Raw genomic sequence first — 18,452 nt, forward strand, 5'->3', positions numbered from 1 at the left:
GCTTTCAGACTTTTACAATGCATTGTCATAAATGTATTTTATATCACGACACACACACACACCCCTGAATCACAGTTTTCATGAATCAACAGGCACTCTTAATTCATGTGATACAGTCTGATATTTTCAACTCTACCTTTCCTATTCAATTCTGTTTTATTTCATTAAAAAAAATTAGACTCATTAAATCTATTTCATGATTCACTAACGGGTCAGGACAAACACCAGTCCAGGGCTGGCAACCGGGAGGCCTAGGTTTGTTCAGTTCCTTGCTTTGCCATTGGTCCCTCTGATCGTTCCCTTTAACTACCATACATATAAATGCCAGATAATACTGTTTGATCATTGCATTATTTGAAAGGTGAGTCAGATTGTGTTTATTTAGTTTTGGCTTTACTCTAGGTTAGACATAAGTGGAAAAAAAATTTTTTTTTTTTCTTGAATTCTAACCAACCACCACCTGGTATCGAATGTGTAGCGGTGATGGCTTTGAGGATCAGATAGGCAGGTAGAGATCTTAACAGTCTCCCTCCTCCCTCTTATTTGAAGAAAACAGTATCCTCCCAGAAGAAGGAAAGGAGAAAAAGGAAGTGCTACCTGAACAAAAGCCTTTGTCCTGGCTCCTTCCTGATAATGTTTAGTTTGTAGTAGTGGCGCAGGGCTCTGGACATTTTCTCATAGGTCATGTTTGTTCTGTTCTGCTTGTTCAAAGGCGGAAGAGAGAAAAAAAGCACAAAGACACAATGAAACGAACCTCAGAAAAGACGCTGCAGGAGCTATTCAAGTCTGCTTCTGTGGCCCCGCCAGTTGGGAAAGCCACCTGCTAATTGCTCCCTGCCACGCCCACCCCTGGGCTTTTTCACAGACGTCCTCGCTGAGGTTTCTCCTAAGGTGAGTCTAGCTAACAAAGCACACATCCCGCAGCGGCCTCCCCGACTTCCTCTCCCAGGACTGCGCTCTGCTGTGCCCGAGGAATTTCCTGCAGTTTCCCCTATCTGGGGGTCATCCTTCACCTTCTGACCCACAGAGGATTTCTCTTCCTTTTTCCCTTTTTTTAAAAAAAATTTTTTATTTTTACAGTGACCTTTCTCAGGCTTGTGTTTCTGGTTTGTCATTTTAAGGAAGAGATTTTTTTGTTTAAATTCCTGTCATGGAAGCAAGAATACAGTTGTTCCGAGCCCTGGGGTGAGGGCACCCTGTGCGAGCTGCAGAGCGATTTTTCTCAGTGACTCACAGGGTGGATGGTGTCAGTGGGGTATGGCCATATTTGGTCACGACAGCCTCTGCTAGGTCCTCCACAGCGGGGCCAGAGTGCGGGCTGCCATCCTCCAAGGCTGCAGCCGGGGCAGAGCTCAGCGGTGTCTCCCCTGTACAGGCCTGCCTCTCCTTCGGCGGATCTGGAGTTGGGACTTCCTGGTGCCCCACGGCTACCTGTCTGTGGTCAGGCCTGGATCTTGCTGACTCTTTTTTTTTTTTTTTAAGTAGGAATACAGATTTATCTTAATTTTCTTTTCTTTTTTTTTTTGGCAGGGGAACTCTTTGCTCTGTGTATCTTACTTTATTTTACTGTGATAAGAACACTGACCATGAGATCTACCCTCTTAAATTTTTAAGTGCATAATACAGCACTTAATACAGGGTTCACTACAGGTACAGTGTCCTACAGCACATCTCTAGAACTTACTCATCTTGTTTAATGGAAACTTTATGGCCCTTGATTAGTAACTCCCATCTCCCCCTTCTCCCCAGTCCCTGGCAACACCAGTCCACTCCTGGACTCAAAGAATTTGCTTATTTTAGCCCTAACTTCGAGTAAGTGGAATCAGGCAGTATTTGTCTTTCTGTGACTGGCTTCTTTACTCAGCATCACGTCTTCAAGGTTCATCCATGTTGCCACACGCTGCAGAAGCTCCTTTTTTTTAAAGGCTGAAGAATATTCCACTGTGTGCATATAGCATGGTTTCTTTATCCATTCATCCATCAGTGGACGTCAAGGTTGTTTCACCCACTTTTTACATCTATGCACTTCAATGGTTTTCCTAACTATAAAAGACTTTTATCTTTTAAATTCGATTCCCTCTTCCCAAGGTGGAAAACTGCAGGGGCCATCAGACTTCTTGCACTGTTTGCTTTTCAAGGAGATGCTTTAAAGTCAGAGGATAAGCATTTTCCACGTAGAACTGGGCTTTTGCGACCATGGAAGTTTCTAACCCAGCGGAACAGAAGCGACGCTTCCCAAAGCCCCCTTGTGAGTCACAGAGTGCCACAGTGCATCCCTGGTACCCAGTTCCTAATGATGGCGTGGGTGGCAGGACCAGGCCGAGGCAGAGGAGTGACGGTTACTCGTAATGAGGCCTGTCAGACCGGAGACTTAACTGGCACCTGGCACAAGGAACAAGTGGCAAGGGGCATCTTTAATGATTTCCTCCCCTTTGCAACTAATTGCCCAGTGAGGAGTAAACTAAATAATTACGGGCAGACAGGAAGCAGAAGACAGACAACTATCCTCCAACCCAGGGATGAAGACTAGATTTTGGCCCTACTTTATAGAACGAATATCTGATGCCCTTTTACCTTATGGTTTCCCCACAGTCGAGCCAGTCCATTGGGATCCACTATCCGGAATATTTTCGATTCTTTGTCCTCCCATCGGATGAAGTTTTCGTACCGGCTGTCAGAAAGCAACTGATAGACGTAATCCCAAAGCAGTCTACAGTCTACAGAGGAAAAGGGCAAGAAAACACTGTTGACAAGGTTGCTTGTTGAAGTACTAAGAGCAAGAATCAGAAAATAATCGAGTAACCGCTCTTGCCTCCTTTGGATGGACTGTCTAACGTCCTCGTTTGGGGAATTCCCTGGCGGTCCAGGGGTTAGGATGCTGCACTTTCACTGCTGAGGGGCCTGGGTTTGATCCCTGGTTGGGGAAATAAGATCCCGCAAGCCACTCGGCCAAAACGAAAACAAAAACACATCCTCGTTTCATAGTGAGGAGAGCAAGGTACAGAGAGACCTGTGAGATGCAACCTTTGACCTGTGGAGGCCTTCGGGACTGTCCGGGCCCAGAATCTCCCCGCTCACATGAGGACACAGAGACCTGGAGGGAGGAAGGGACTGGTCCACGGTCATGACCAATGACCTGAACTTGAGCAGAGCCCACAGAAGGGACAGAACAAGCTCTAACTGCAAATGAATTGGTTCTGAAAAGGGGCTGAAGACACGCTGGCAGGTCAAAGGGCAAAGAGTGTGCTCGTGTTCAGAGAGAGCAATGTGGTGTCAACGGGGGGGGGGGGGGGGGCGCTAAAGGTTACTTTGGAGGATGATACTCAACAGATAAAGACGTGACGATTGAGGCCAGCTGAAAAATGGCAGAAAAAGCAGCACGATGCGTGAAAGGCTGTGGGGGAAGAAGACCCCTGTGGTTTGGGGACTGTGACCGTGGGAACCATGGCCAGCATGGTCTTTAGAAAGAATGTAGACAGTCCCGTTATAGCTACTTCGGAGGTTTTAAAAATTGCTTTATTGTAATGGAATCAGTGTAGAGAGGAACCCAGTGCAGAGAATCCCTTTCTCCATGTGCAAAACTGATGCTGCATCGCTTGGCCGGGCAACAGATCTTTCTGTGTACAGGCCAGGCGCTGGGCGAGGCCTCGACCTTGGGCTGTGGATCGGCGAATTGAAAGGGAAGCTGCAGGCTGCACGCCTTTGCCCTGTTCCAGCGCTGTCTGGATTAGTGCCGGAACCGGGTGTGGCTGGGCCCCTAGCACAGCCTTGATAGGTGGATGGGAGCGGATGCGGACTTTCCAAGTCTAGTTGATGCAGGACGGGCCTCGACCCCCAGGTGTGCTTCTGGGAGCTTTGATGAGCCCTAGCCAGCATGGCTGGTCGTAAACGATTAATTGTCCCGCACTTTGCAAGCGTTATTTCTAATCCTCACTTCACACACTGCATCCTTTCTAATCCTCTCGTGCCCGAGGTCACCGGGATTTGAACTCTGGGGCTCCTGCACCGCAAGGTGCCGATTTCCTTACTTCCTTATGTTGGGTGAGGCCTGGCACACCTGGGTGGGGAATGTCCAATCCCAACGTGGACTGTTTCAGAGCGAGCCAAACATTCACCTCCCAGAGAATGCGACACGCCCTCCTCTGCCACATACTTACAAGAGGAGACGAGTCAGGTCACCTCGGGCAAGTTTCCTAAATCTCCCTGAGGTTCCGTGTCCTCCTTTAGGAAAGGGGACTAACAACGTCGACTCCCTCCAGGATTACTGTACGAGCGATGATGTGAGTGAAGAGAAAGTAAGGAAAACAATAACAACAGCGATTACTGGGTGCTGTTTGCAGGCACTGGGCTGTGTGTTCTACCAGCCGGCTTGCCTCTGACCCTTAGGGCACCTGATGAGGCCAGCGCTGTTGCTGTTCCTATTTTATGGCCAAGGAAGCTGGGGCTTAGCGGGTTTGGTCATTGGCTCAAAGGCACAGCTCGTGAGTGACACATGTCGGAGTCTGGAGCCCGTGCTGTGCCACACGTCCTGCGCTGAGACGTCTATTCTCAGAGAAGAGGGTTAACAGGTAACTATTAGTCAAGGACTTTTCCAAGCAAGCTTTAACTCTGAGTGTGTCCTTCGTGCAATCCAGCTTTCTCGCTGAACAGCAGAAGGAACTGGCATAAAATGTGGCATTTTCCAGGAGGCTTAATCTTTTAAGGAACTACCATGAAACTTAAAATGACCATACATCTTCAGTACCCCTTACTGTATCCTTTTCCCCCCGATTGATCTGTGTCTAAAAATTAATGTGACGTGTGGTTTCTTCTGTTTCAGAAAAGGACCCGTGGTGTCCTTCTTAGAAGGATGACTCCTGGAGCCTGAACCCCACGCTAAGAGAAGCTGACCAGAGATTCTATTATCATCCCTGCCTGCCGCGGCCCTCTTGGTCGCCAGAAGGGGGCACCGAGGAGCAGCAAGGGGCCCAGTCCCAGCATCAGGAAGCACCTTGAGAGGTGAGTGCCACACACCATCCCACGCTGAGAATAATCGAGCTCATTTTTAAGGCACTTGTAAGAGGGCGACTGTAGGCAAAGCAGTGAAGTAGGCAGTGTCTTTCTCCCTCTCTGCCACCTCCTTGTCTTACATCGTTTTTAGTACAGGTGGAAAAATAGAGAACTGAGATGCGGTTTAATTGTCCAGTTTTAGGCTTACTATCAAATGGCAGATGCATTTTAATTTCCCACAAGCTCTTGCAAGTAGAAACCATCTGGCAAGACCAAATATTATCACACAAAATGCCAGTCTACTAGGAGGAACAAAGGTGTAGCAGCTTCTCCCTGTTTCCTGACAGGGTTACAATCATTTTTACCACCAAGAGGCTTCATGACACCTTTCGGATGCATCTGGACTGGCAATGTGATTCTCTAGAGTGAATCATTTGAACACAATTTAATAATTAAACAAACTGATCTGGTTGTCTTTTGTAGTTTGATGGAAGGAACTTCTGCCCACCGGAAGGTGAGCAATATATTGGCAGTCCCTCACCTCTAAGACTTCCTGGAGCTAAAATGCAAAGTGAGTGTTGTCTTAACACCATCTGCTGAGGGATTTTCACTTTCATTGTTTCTGTGGCTTCTCTTTTTACTGCTTTGGACATTCTCATAAAATGGTGAAGTGCGAACCATTTTCCGTTGGTTCGCACTTAAAAAATGGTTTCCATTGAAAACCATTTTACCGTTTCTCAAAGTAAGGGCTTAACCAGCGCTGGGTACCTACCACGCTGGTTCTTCAGAGGCATCGAACTGAGACCTTTATGTCGTAAATCATTTACTGAAAAAAATCTAGAATGTGATCTGTGTTTGGTTGGTTGGTAAATGAAGGGCAGGGCTTACCAAAGAACAGACTTTACCTGTGAGTTGCAGGAACACTTGTATCTTGCCAACTTTTCCCTTTCATCAATGTGAAAATAACCCCAAACAAGGGGCCAGTTGATCATTTTAAATGACATTTAATCCAGCGAAGCCAACTTTAGCAGAGTAATAAAAATATATTGACATTCAAGACATACTGAATTACTCAGTCACTAACCGAGGTAGCGACAGGAATTTTCTGGCATAAAGTAGTTGTTTCAAGCTCAGAGTATAAGTGGCTTTTTATAACACTATTGATTCTATTGTTTCTTTAGTTAAAAATTATGCCAGACGATAAAAAGAGAAAACTGCCTGACCACGCAACTTTTTTTCTTTTTTTTTTTTTTTTTTTTTTACAATCGAAGTTCAAGCATCTGAGTTATTTTTGTTTTTTAAGATTTTAGTTAAATAAAAGGCAGATGCCTTTTAGTTCCTGGGTCCTCTGGAGGCTGTTGCCATGACCCACCAGCAGTTTTTGTCAAAATCCATCCGTGTCTGCACAGATACAGTGTTTTCTGATCACTGATAAAAATGCTTAATACTATATAATAAAATGCACCCAAAGTTCATCCCATTACAAAACACTTGAACATGCATGTGAAAAATATCTTATATCACAAGGCCTTCACTAATTTTAGCTGCATGTGTCTTAAACTAAAGGGCCTTCTCTGTCAAGGCACGTGGGAATTTTAAACAAATGTTCATGATTTGGATTGTCTCTTCTATGAGAGGAAGCTCGTGAAAGGGTTTATTAGCTCGAGTGAAGTGTTATTTTCCAATTACAGAAAGAGAGTTCTCTCTCTTTCCTGCTGGGTGAGGTACCCTGGGCATCCACAGTTAAAAGGCATTGCTAAAAAATATATATATATCCCTTCCTGTGGTTAGGGAGAAATATTTTCCCTCCCACACCAGTCTCTTACCAGAGACTCCTTGTACAAGCTTATTGAACAGAGACTGTAAAAAGATGGGCAATTCACACATAACCAACAAACCTGGTTTCTAAAGGAAAAAAAAAAAACCTAGAAAACCATGCGAGACAAAACTGATGTTGAAAAGATCTGAGTGGGCAAGTCCAGTTATTGACAAGTTACTTGAATTTCCCGAAATTCAAATTTCAGGAAAGCATCGAAGAAAGAAATTTTTTTGTTGTTTTAACTGCCCAAATGGAATTTTAAGTGAAGGTCTGTAAACTGCAGTTCTGTGGATATAATCACCAACAAGGAGAGGCCTAGCGTTCCTGTTTCACTGCTTTAAATTTATTATGAAAAACTAATCAATTTATTTCAGGTTCAGGAACAAAATGGGTCCGTAACACCCAAAATAAAAAGGTGCTTCTCTGCTTTATAGCGGTGGTTCTAAACTAGGGGCAATCTTGCCTCCTAGGTGGTGTTCTACCACGTCTGTGACCATTTTGGTTGTCACAACTGGGGTGGAGGATGCTATTAGCATCCGGTGAGTAGAGGCCAGGGATGCTGCTAAAAATCTTATAATGCACAAAAGAACTCCTCCCCGGCAACGAAGAATTATTCGGCCCCAATATCAAGAGCGCCCAGCTTGAGAAGCCCTGCTTACGGAAGCACGGGTTTTACAACATGCGGGGGGGCTATCTGCAGGGTTTTTGTGTTCTTGTTTTCCTCCTCAATTCTAGATCAGCCATTACCTAGAAGCAGACAGCTGCTACATCCAGCGCAGCCAGGCCTGTGTTGATACGCAGAGGTGTGTTTCCAGTGGGTGCCTGCTTGTGCTTTGCTGTGGCTTAGGAAAACGGAAGCCATATGTGCACGGCAGCAAGCTGGGAGAGGGAGAAGCTGAGGCAGAGAATACAGACCTATGCTTCCTGGCTTCGTCGGGGCGGAGGGGCCGCCGCTGCAAACAAACACCGCTGAACCTTTTCACCTTTGGTTGCAGGAGGTGTAGAGCGGGAAATGCAGAGACCAAGCCCCCAGCTAAAACCCAGTCAGATGTATCCCTCCTCCCTCAGGCGTGGAGGCAGACTGCTGGGACACAGGGACGCTGTTACAGAGATGCAGGCCCGCAAACAAACTGGCATTTCCAGTCTCCTCAGTCCCCTTCTATTATTTTCTACCGAGTTACTGTGCTGGTACTGTTTTATCCTTTAAAAAAGCCGTCCTGAAACTTTCCTTCTCTTCTTGATTTCTCAGCGGCTCACCATGAAAAATGAAGTGCAGTGACTCGGGCAGCGCGTGAGAAGGCTGGGACCTTGGGACACTCCCGTCGGGGCCAAGGGCTCTGTCCGCTCCAAGGGTCCCCTCCATCTCCTCCAAATACAGCGGGCCAAGCCTCAGAGGAGGTGAGCGGGAGTGAAGAAGTTCATCTCCAAGGAAGTAAGGAAACTAGGGTTCCCTGAAGGGGTGCACTTTTCAGGCCAACATCACTTCGAACAAATGCCCAGACACAGGCCTTGTGGGTTAAGGCCCTGCACCCGCTCCGGTGGGCAATGGTGCTGGCCATAGCCACTGCTCTCCTCTCTGCAGCCCTGGAGCAGAGCAAAGAGAAACGGCGCACAGGAGGGACACGGACTAAGCCTTAGAAATTACCCTGCTCGTGCTACTGTTTGCATATTGTCTCTTTAGTGCTCCAAAGTGCCCAGAAATGAGTATTAGTATGATCATTATTATGGGTAAAGAAACCAGGCTTCAGGGACCTTAAAGACCTCTGCTTGGCAGGCAAGGGCTAGATTCTAATCCTGTTGGCTCCAGAGTCCACAGGCCCACAGTGCTACCTGGAACCCTCCCTGCGGCTGTGGATGAAGGGCCTGGGCCGGGAACCATAGAGAGTTCTCTGCCTGAGACAGCATGGGAGGACACAGCTCCGCCAGCTGGCCCTAAAACCCCGAGCCCCCCTGGCTTACGGAGACATCCCACGATCCTGTCCTTTTTTCCAAACGCAATATTTACACGCGCGCGTGTGTGTGCAGAGGCGCACACACGCATGCACACCACCACACCTTACTGCAAAGGCCTGGGGATGACACCGCCCCCCGTCGCTCACACAGTCCATTTAGGCTTCTCTTTTATGATGTCTTCTTCCCTGCAGGGTTGCTCCTGAGGCTCATTTATACAAGAAAAATAAAAGTCCACGTGCCTCATTGGAAACCATGTCACCATGAGATACCACTGGGGAAGAAGCAGAGATGGATACAAGGGGGCAGGGGGCAGTGTGACTCCCCCCAGCCTGGGAGCCCTGAGGTGAGCCCCTAGCTGCTGGCCCTGGTGTCTCAGGCTTAGGTGCCTGCATCTGACGTCCGATCAGAGGCTCCCAGGATTGAATTTCTGTGTACACAGAACCCATCCAGTCAGTAAAACCAAATCAAGAGTGTACAGTGCTCAAGCCAGGTGACAAACGAGTGTCTCCTCGAGGAGAACCCTTTTGTTTCTATTAAAAATGTCACCCTGAGAGATAATACACATATATATTTTTTCAGTCTCTTTGAGGATCTGAAAGATCGCCAGGCCAGGCGTTATCAGAGGGTTGCAAGTGAAGGGTACAGGGTCTGGGGGTGGGGTGTGGGATTCTGTTTTATCTGCTTTAAGATCCACTCACCAATGATATCCTCACAGACCGTGAAGAAGTTGACGTTCGCAAAGAAAATCAAGAGAGCAAGAGTCGTGAGATGAGCACAAGAGAAGAAACACTCTCTTTCTGGATGGTCCGTGGACTTTGAACAACCAAACCTGTACAGACCTCTTAAAGTCCGCACTTCTGTGGAGCAGATGAACGGCTACGAGTGGATGATAAACCAGGTTGCCGCTGAATCTTCCTCCCTTTAGCAGATTTTTGGATTAAGTCCAAGGAAGGGACACGCAGATAGGAAGTCTGGTAACTCAGGTTTTAACGGAATTGAAGTTTAAGAGAAAGCCAAAATGACTTCAGTTTTTTTCTTTGAAAACGGAGCTGTCTATACAGTGAAAACCAAAGCAGGGAGCATAGTTTGTCTGATGGCGTAAAGTAAGAGGGCTTATTGCCTTGTGCCAGCGAAGACACAACATTTGGCATTTAGAGATGCCGCGCCCCATCGCCTAGAGAAGTGCCTGGTACACAGAGATGCCTGTTAAGTTTTGAATGGATAATCTTGACATAGTTCAGGTATGCAGAGCTACACTTTGCTTTCCTCAGCTGTATTTTACTTATGTTAATGATGTTATTGCAAGTACTCCGGGCTACTCAGCCATCAGCCTGCCATCTAGAACTCAGCTCCTTCCTACCTCAGCCACCGTTGCCTCCGCGTCTTAGGCGTGCCTCATTCTCTGAGGTGCGGGTCATTCCTTGAGAGCAGGGACGGCATGTTCTACACCTGTGCCTCCAAAGCATCCTGAACATACAAGCAGACAGTGGCGTAGAACGGGGAGCGGTGGGCTTTTTCTGTAAAAGGCCCATCAGTAAATATTTTAGTCCAGTCTCTGCTGCAACTCCTCAACCCTGCCAAGGCAGCCACAGACAATACTGAGTGAGTGGGGGTGGCCGTGCGCCAGTGAAATTGGATTTACAAAAACAGGCGGTGGCTGATTTGGCCCACAGGCCTGCATTTCCAGTCCCCGGGCCCAAGGAAACAAGTGTGCTGGAAAGACGAGTGGTCGAAGCTGGAGGCTGAACACTGGACGTGTCTTCATCTGTAAAAGACCCTTCTAGCTTTGAAATCACCAAGTTCTAAGAATTCTTTTCAACATATACTGAAAACACAGCATCACCTGGGCTACCCTTCTTCAACTTACGGCACTCACTGCCAGTACCACTCTTTGGCTATGAAACAGGTTGGCGAGACACAGGCCAGTAAAACGTTTGTGGGCTGAGAAAATGTTAGGAGGTGACAGATGCTCCCCCATCCCCCCGCCACCAAGCAGTCCTTCCCTGAGGACAATAAATAGAAAAGAGCACAGAAAGAAGCAACTTGCTCAGTGTTGCACATACCACTGGCTGTTCAATTAAAAAATAGGACCCAGGAATCTTCTCTCACTCTGTCCTATGTTAAACTCTCTCCCACAAATGCCAGCCCTTGCAGCTTGTTAAACTCAACAGTCCTTCTTATTCCTTTCAAGATAAGCTGTGTGTTTCTATTTCAATTTGTGGTTTGTGTTTAAACTGTCAACTACCTCCTGGATTTCTTTCATTGACTATTTTAGATTTTCCGCCAGGTAAATACCTAAGTGAACCATCATAACTTTGCATGGGGCCTCTTAATTGTGTGATGCCTCCCAATTTCATAGATACTAAAGTGTGAAAAAAAGAATTGCTAAAATATGGTGGATTTTTTTAATGAACCTGGATTCTTGACTTTACATTTCTATCTGAAATAGAACAGATATACTAGGCCTTACATTGTTTTGGGGTTTTCTCCATCTGGAATGACCTCTTTTTCTTTAATCTCCACTTGTCCATATTCTAAGCATTCATCTGAGCCCAGCTGAAAGCCAGCCCCTCCACGAAGCCTTCCTGACACCTCTACTCCTGCCTCCTACAGCACTTAGTCGGAGTCCTTGGAAGACACCACAAGCTGCACTTGTAGCTCATTGTCTACAGCTGTTTCATGACGAAGACTGTGTCTTACATCTCCTGGAACACTCCACCCCCATGAATGCGGAACAGTGCTGCAAACACAGAAGGTGTCCAGAGGCACACACCCGGGAGCACCTGAGCAAATGATGCCTGATTTACTTTGATCCACATGCACCAGTAGTGTTCTTTACCATATCCTCCAACTATGGTATTTGTCAGTGTGACACACAGCAGCACCTTCAGTGCCCTCTGGGCTCATTTGAAAAGCTACGTTTTCCCATATAAAAGCTGCTTTATAGAGATCTGAAGGACTTTTATGGCTGTTCAATAATGACGGAACTTTACATCGTACATAGGAATCACCCAATGAATTCGACTTCCAGTAAATGAAGAATCAATTCTACGAGGATCTGAGTAGTCCAAAAAGACACCCAAAGGGTTGGAGTGGAGAGACAGGGACACCCCAGATGAGAAACAAGCCTGGAACTGTGATGAGCACCGTTCAGAGGGTCACAGTATCAAGACTACATGTCAGATCGTAGACTTCTCTCTCGTTTCACCCTTGAGAAAAACAGTGCCTTTTGGTTACATCAGCTAATCCTGGATCTGGTTAAATTAGCGAATACAGACATGTGGAGATGATGGAACTTTTGAATATACCAATAGAGTAGCACAGTTTTTAAGAGAGCCATATTAAAAAATTTCCAGACCTACTAAACCAGGGAAAAACAGCTCTAAGCCTGAACAATTTAACTTGACACATGGGGCTTATCTTGGATTCCTAAGAAGTCTGTGGCAAAGACAGCGTCACAGAGGAGGTGGACAAGACAGATCGCGATTAGGAATGCAGGGGTAGCAAGGGCAGCCCAAGAGATAGCAGCCAACGGCGTGGCAAGGGCTGTCCTGCAGCCTCATCCGCCAGCCCCTATGTGACCTCTGCTTCTCTGCCGTTCAGTTTCCTCTGTGGTTTCCCCTGTAAACGACCCTTCCATATAAAATGGATAGAGCAATGATAGGCTACCTCGAAGAGCTATTCTGAGGATTATAAACAAGTAGAAAGTATCCACAAAATGTCCAGAACTGTTGCACAGACCCTGCAAGAAACAAGCAGGGCGTATACAGACAAGAAAGAAAGCCTAGAACGTCCAAGACAGGTCATTTATATCATTCACAGGAATATACTGGCCCCTTCCTCCTCCTCCAATTATCTGGGGAAATGCACATGCTTTGCCACAATAAGCTCTTTGCTACCTTATCCCCGTCCTTTCTTTTCATAGTTTCTCTTTTTTCCATTATTAAAAAAACCTTTATGTAAAAGTAGACGGAACAGTAACGTAAACCCCGGTGCACCCGACACGCCGCCATACAGCCATGAGCTTGTGACTATCGTTTTGTGTACACCCCCCCCCCCCGTTCCTCACTCCCAACCCTGTGGGGTGCTTCTGGATCACATTCCAAGCATACATCATTTCATTTTTCATGGTGTTTTTGAAACACGTCATAGCTCTTGGCCATTTGATTTTCTTGATCCAACATTCCTTATGTAAGTTATTTATAATGATAAAATTGAGGTGACATTGGAGGTGCCCTTGGGACCAGAGAAGAATTTAGAAACAAATGACTTAAATAAAAAAGGGACGAGTCAAGGCAGAAGTAAAGCAGCCTTAGGGCCCGTGTCGTCATGGTGTCGTGAGCACTGCTCCAGCCCGAGCTTCAGCTGGACCTCGCTCCTGCGGCATCAGCCCAAGGAGGAAGGGGCACGACTCACCTTTCCCTGAATAGTTCTGACCTCTCTCCTGTCTCCGTGTCTCCCTCCCATTACTGGACCCATAATCACCTTCAGCATCGAGCTACCACCCTTCCTCAGTTCCTCCAGTCAAAATACCCCTTCTCTCTGCACTGGTTCCATGGCACTGAATTATCCTCGCATACAGTAGGTATTCAATAAATGCTTGTGCATTGACTGGATGAGGCAGAGGGCTTATTTCCTTCTGCCTTGGAGCTTAGTGGTTTTCACATCTGTCTCTCCTAGTAAAATTTAAATCCCTTGAGGAAATAATAAGTGTTATATCAGCTCCGTGTCCCCTACTTCCCAGTGCATTTATCTGTGCACAGCAGGTGCTCCAAAAATGTCTCGTGAATGGAGAGAAGCTCTAGGAAAAGAGTTAACTTTGCCAAGAGGTTAGAGGATTATAAGCTTCTGGAAAATGACTTCATGTAAATTATGGGCGGGCTAGCAAAAATACAATGTGGTGATTTTTTTCACTGGTTTCCACTGGTTTCTCGTCTTAGGGGAGTAAATTTGGGCTTGTCAGCATAGAAGGGAAAGAATTCGGGAGTGGTTTCCTCTGTCCAAATGACACAGCAGCACCAGACTCCAACACCCTAATCCTGCTTTTCTCTCCTACCCCCTCCCAAGGTGAAGGCTACGTGGAGTTGCTGTGCAGAGGATGGAATTACAAGCCTGCATCTGAGACAAAGGTTCTTTATGCTGCGTCTGCTCGTTAATTAGCCGCTGGAAACTTCGGGACAGGGCCATTAACACGCTCATAAACCTTTGATTTCAAATGTTTTTGCTCAGCCGCGATTCTGATGTGACTCCCCTCGTAAGCTGGATGGAGGACGTTTGTTTCTTAACACGTACGAGGCGCGTAACTCCTCCAGCCCCCTGGCTCATGAACTAGCCCATTAAGGATTCCGCCTCCTGCAGGCAGAAGCCTCCACTTGGCCTCACAGAGCCTTGGAGGGCACCTAACTGGGACAGCGTGAGGCCCCAAGGGAGCTCGAGGCTGGCGTGCGGCGAGGGCAGCGCTCACTTACCTGCTATCCTCCCGATGGGCATGGCGTGCTCCTCGGGCGGGGAGACGGAGACCATGATGTGGTTCATGTATGCCAGGTCTTCCCGATGGGAGAGGTTGATGGGTTTCCCTTCCCGGTGCAGCCCGTCCTCGGAGAGCCGGGACTGCTTGAAATCCACGGAGTGCCGGGGGTTCAGGATCAGAGGGTGCATGATGGGACTGGGCATCAGCTGGATCACCCGCGTGCTCTCCTGCCGGGGGCTGGAGGGCTTCTGGTGGGGCTCGGAGGACGGTGGGCAGTGATTATTCTCCATGGGAGACACTGACAGGGGGTAGGACTCCTGGTGGTTGTTCTCCTGGTGGAGCCTCGGTCCCTGGGCCCTCTCGGCCGGGGAGAGGCGGCGGATCATGTTGTCCAGGGGGGACCGGAGGGGCCGCTGCTCGGGGTCGGGAGAAGGCCGGTGGTTTGTCGTGATGGGTGACCTGGAACGGTGCAACAGTTCAATGGTGGGAGGGTTGTGGTGTACGTTCTCCACCGACGGCCTCGGGGTCCTCTGGACACAGTTATCTGTGGAGCAGAGGGAAGGACAGTCAGAGACCCTGCTGGACGGTCAGGGGAGGCACCTCACTGCGGTCCTAAAGGTGGCGACAGTGGAGCACGTGAGCTTGCAGGAGCACCTTTCTTCCCGGGACGCAGGCTCTTTTTCACCGCTTTAAAAAAATTAAAGTGCACATACTCGAAATTCTTTTCCTGCCAGTGGACAAGCAAAAAATGTCTACAGACATTCCATTAATCACCTACTAGTGGCTTATAAACACAAGGAAGCCACACGTTCATTCTTTATCTTTTTGTTACTCGACTCTTCAACACGGCTTTTGGGGTCCTTAAGGGTTTTTCTCTAAATGTTTTCACTGACTTTTCATAACCCAACTTTCATATTCTCTACCTCCAGGAGTTGTTGGTATTAACGATAATGATGATAATAATAAAGCAATTACTATATATCCTACGTACTGGATTATATTGTTTAAAATTTATAACACACCTAAGCAGAAGGTACTAACTACTGTTGCTCCTGTTTAACAGGAGAGAAAATGGAGGCATAAAGAAGTTAAGCAACTTACCCAAGGCCACCCAGCCAGTTCGATTCCAGTAAGATTCTAGAACCTTATGTACCCATTAGAATATCTACTTCTCTGCTATGTAGAAACTAGGGGGGAAAGTCACATCAAAACCTGCTCTAGGGCTTCCCTGGTGGCGCAGTGGTTGAGAGTCCGCCTGCCGATGCAGGGGACACGGGTTCGTGCCCCGGTCCGGGAAGATCCCACATGCCGCGGAGCGGCTGGGCCCGTGAGCCACGGCCGCTGAGCCTGCGCGTCCGGAGCCTGTGCTCCGCAACGAGAGAGGCCACAACGGTGAGAGGCCCGCGTACCGCCAAAAACAAAAACAAAAACCCTGCTCTAAGCGTGCACAGTGGGCCTAATTTACATAATAACAATCTTGTACCTGAGAGAACATTGAGGATCATTTTGTTTCTGAGTGCACAGTCAGGTAGAGTTAAGTGAGAAGAAGGAGGGATGGACCCCTGACAATACCTCCACCCCATCCCACCTGAACTTTCAAGCTGGAGACATCTGCGGAAGGACAACATCAGAAGTGTACACAGCTCAGGGACTTCTCTGGCGGCACAGTGGTTAATACCTGCCTGCCAATGCAGGGGACATGGGTTCGATCCCTGATCTGGGAAGACCCCACATGCCGCGGAGCAACTAAGCCCGCGAGCCACAACTACTGAGCCTGTGTGCCACAACTACTGAAGCCTGCACACCTAGAGCCCATGCTCCGCAACAAGAGAAGCCACCGCAATGAGAAGCATGTGCACCACAATGAAGAGTAGCCCCTGCTCTCTGCAACTAGAGAAAGCCTGTGCGAGCCAAAAATAAATAAAATAAATTTATATATATAAAAAAAGTGTACACAGCTCAGCAGCAGAAGTAGGTCCACGGGCTGGGTTGAGGGAGGGACCAGCATGTACGTGGCCTTAGGAGTCCTGCTAAGGGTTGGAAGAACAAAACTCTGCCTACAAAATGGAGTTTTCTCCAGGGCCTCACACACATCTTAATGAGGTTTCTCTGGCCACATCTGTTCCCAGAGCTGTCTTCACCAAAAGGATGTGCATACTTGCAGGTCCCTGTTCTGGTCAAAGACTTGTCCATGGTTCTAAGTAAAGCAAGTCAAAGATATCTCCTTTATCCATTACGACAACATCTATATGAAGACCATATAAAGGGGATCTGGGAATCTGATAGGGTTAGTACACAGAGACAAAGGTGGTGGTTTCTTCAAGTTTTATATAAGGTTAACAGGAAATGGGGACTCCACTAGATCTCACAAATCATATGAGACACTGAACAAAGGAAATACTGTTCATGATAATTAAAAGATCATCTGCCTGAAGGCAAAGGGCTTATTTTGTAACCACTATATAACATGCTGCCACGAATTTAAAAGTGCTTAAACGCTGGAACAGCTATCAATAGGAGACTGGTTTAACAAATGATGGTATATCTCTAAATGATGGAGGACTACGCAGCTATAAAATGGAATGAGGAATAACTAAATATTTTGCTAAGGACTGATCTCTAGGCTCTATGGCTAGATGAGCAAAAGCAAGGTGAAGTATGTATGGTATGCTACCATTTTTCTCAAAGGAGAAGGGGATTCCAGTTTCAGTAATGGCAGAGTGGCTTGTATCAGACTAACCTTCCTACATATAGCAATGACAGAATCTGGATAAAATATATTTATAAAAGTTACTGAGGGTACTGGAAACTGAAGGGGATTTTACTCTTGCAAGAAAGGAACTGCCCAGAGTAAGATCCAAATTTATACAGCTGTCACTGAGGGTCCTTCCTAGTCCACGTAGTGTGAGGCAGCTAGAAAAAGAACAGAAAGTTGTTTGAGATGCCAGGGAGTAGAGTATGAAGCTGTCAGAAGGGCAAAAAAATGGAGAAAACGGATTCCATAAAGGAGGGACCCTCAGAGGGAGTAGCCACTAACTGGCACATAAAATGCCCTCAAATCCTTAACACGTGCTCCTGAACTGCAATGTGCAGGGGGAACTCCAAGGAGCTCAGTGAAAGGTAACAGCTGTACAGTTCAAAGACACGAAATCTCAGCTGCTGGCCATGGTATTGGAGACAGAGTTCAGAGCTGGGGCTCTATCAAGGAAGGCTCTGAAAACACCTCAGGCTGCTTATTACCCCAGAATGGCCACACCTTAGGAGTAAGGACTATGCTCTAGGACAAAGGGATTTGCCTGAGGGCTAAAGGCAAAACGGAAATAAATCTTCCCTAACCAAATATAAGACCAAGCCTCCACAAATTCAGAGTGACTGACTAGTTATTTAACCGCTTGCTAGCGGAAACATCGACACTCTTCAGAGGAATGTAACATAATCCAGAGTCTCTACAATATGTTATATGTAATATTCAGTGTCCAATAAAGATATTCTAGACACATGAAGGAACAGAAAAATGTGACCCATATTCAAGAGGGATGGCAGTCAATAGAAGTAGACTCTTGAGATAATCTAGATGTTGGAATGAGCAAAAAAGAACTTAAAAGTAGCTGGGCTTCCCTGGTGGCTCAGTGGTTGAGAGTCCGGAGGCCGATGCAGGGGACACGGGTTCGTGCCCTGGTTCGGGAGGATCCCACATGCCGCGGAGCGGCTGGGCCCGTGGGCCATGGCCGCTGAGCCTGCGCATCCGGAGCCTGTGCTCCGCAACGGGAGAGGCCACGACAGTGAGAGGCCCACATACCAAAAAAAAAAAAAAAAAAAAAGTAGCTATTATAAATAAGTTCAAGCATTTAAAGAAAATGATAGTCATAATGAGTGATAACAGATGGAGACTATCAGAAAAGAAGTGGAAACAATCAAAAAGGGTTTTGAACTGAAAAATACAGTACTTGAAATTTTGGACAGGAGAGACTTAATAGCAGATGGGAGATAACAGAAGAAAGGGTTAGTAAATCTGAAAACAGATCAATAAAAATTAAAAACAAAGAAATAGATCTTCAGTGACCTATGGAACAATATTAAATGGTCTAAAAGAAATGTAATTGGAGTTTGAGAAGGTGAAAACTTTTTTTTTTTATAGACGTGGGTGGGTTGGTATCCCCCCCACACTCTCAACACACATTTTTAAAAACTGAATTATTTTAAAGCAAATTAGAGATCGTG

The 18,452-nt window shown here is 46.9% G+C and overlaps 1 protein-coding gene across 7 annotated transcripts in view; it reads right to left on the reverse strand.

Moving 5' to 3' along the window:
• ETV6 (ETS variant transcription factor 6) overlaps window positions 1–18,452 on the reverse strand; it is a 241,102-nt gene that overhangs the window by 7,524 nt on the left and 215,126 nt on the right. For 5 of the 7 annotated variants that reach the window (XR_009543592.1, XM_060166887.1, XM_060166886.1 and 2 more), the window contains 3 exons: window positions 14,230–14,775; window positions 2,575–2,717; window positions 598–698 (listed from right to left, as the gene is read on the reverse strand). Coding sequence is in view for 6 of the 7 variants with exons in the window: in XM_060166887.1 (XP_060022870.1) it covers window positions 598–698; window positions 2,575–2,717; window positions 14,230–14,775 (790 nt within the window). In the remaining variant the exon portion in view is untranslated. The remainder of the gene's footprint in view (window positions 1–597; window positions 699–2,574; window positions 2,718–14,229; window positions 14,776–18,452) is intronic. The other 2 variants (XM_060166889.1, XM_060166891.1) reach the window with 1 other exon arrangement.

The sequence above is a fragment of the Lagenorhynchus albirostris genome, chromosome 11 (genome assembly GCF_949774975.1).
Source record: "Lagenorhynchus albirostris chromosome 11, mLagAlb1.1, whole genome shotgun sequence".
Taxonomy (NCBI): Eukaryota; Metazoa; Chordata; class Mammalia; order Artiodactyla; family Delphinidae; genus Lagenorhynchus; species Lagenorhynchus albirostris.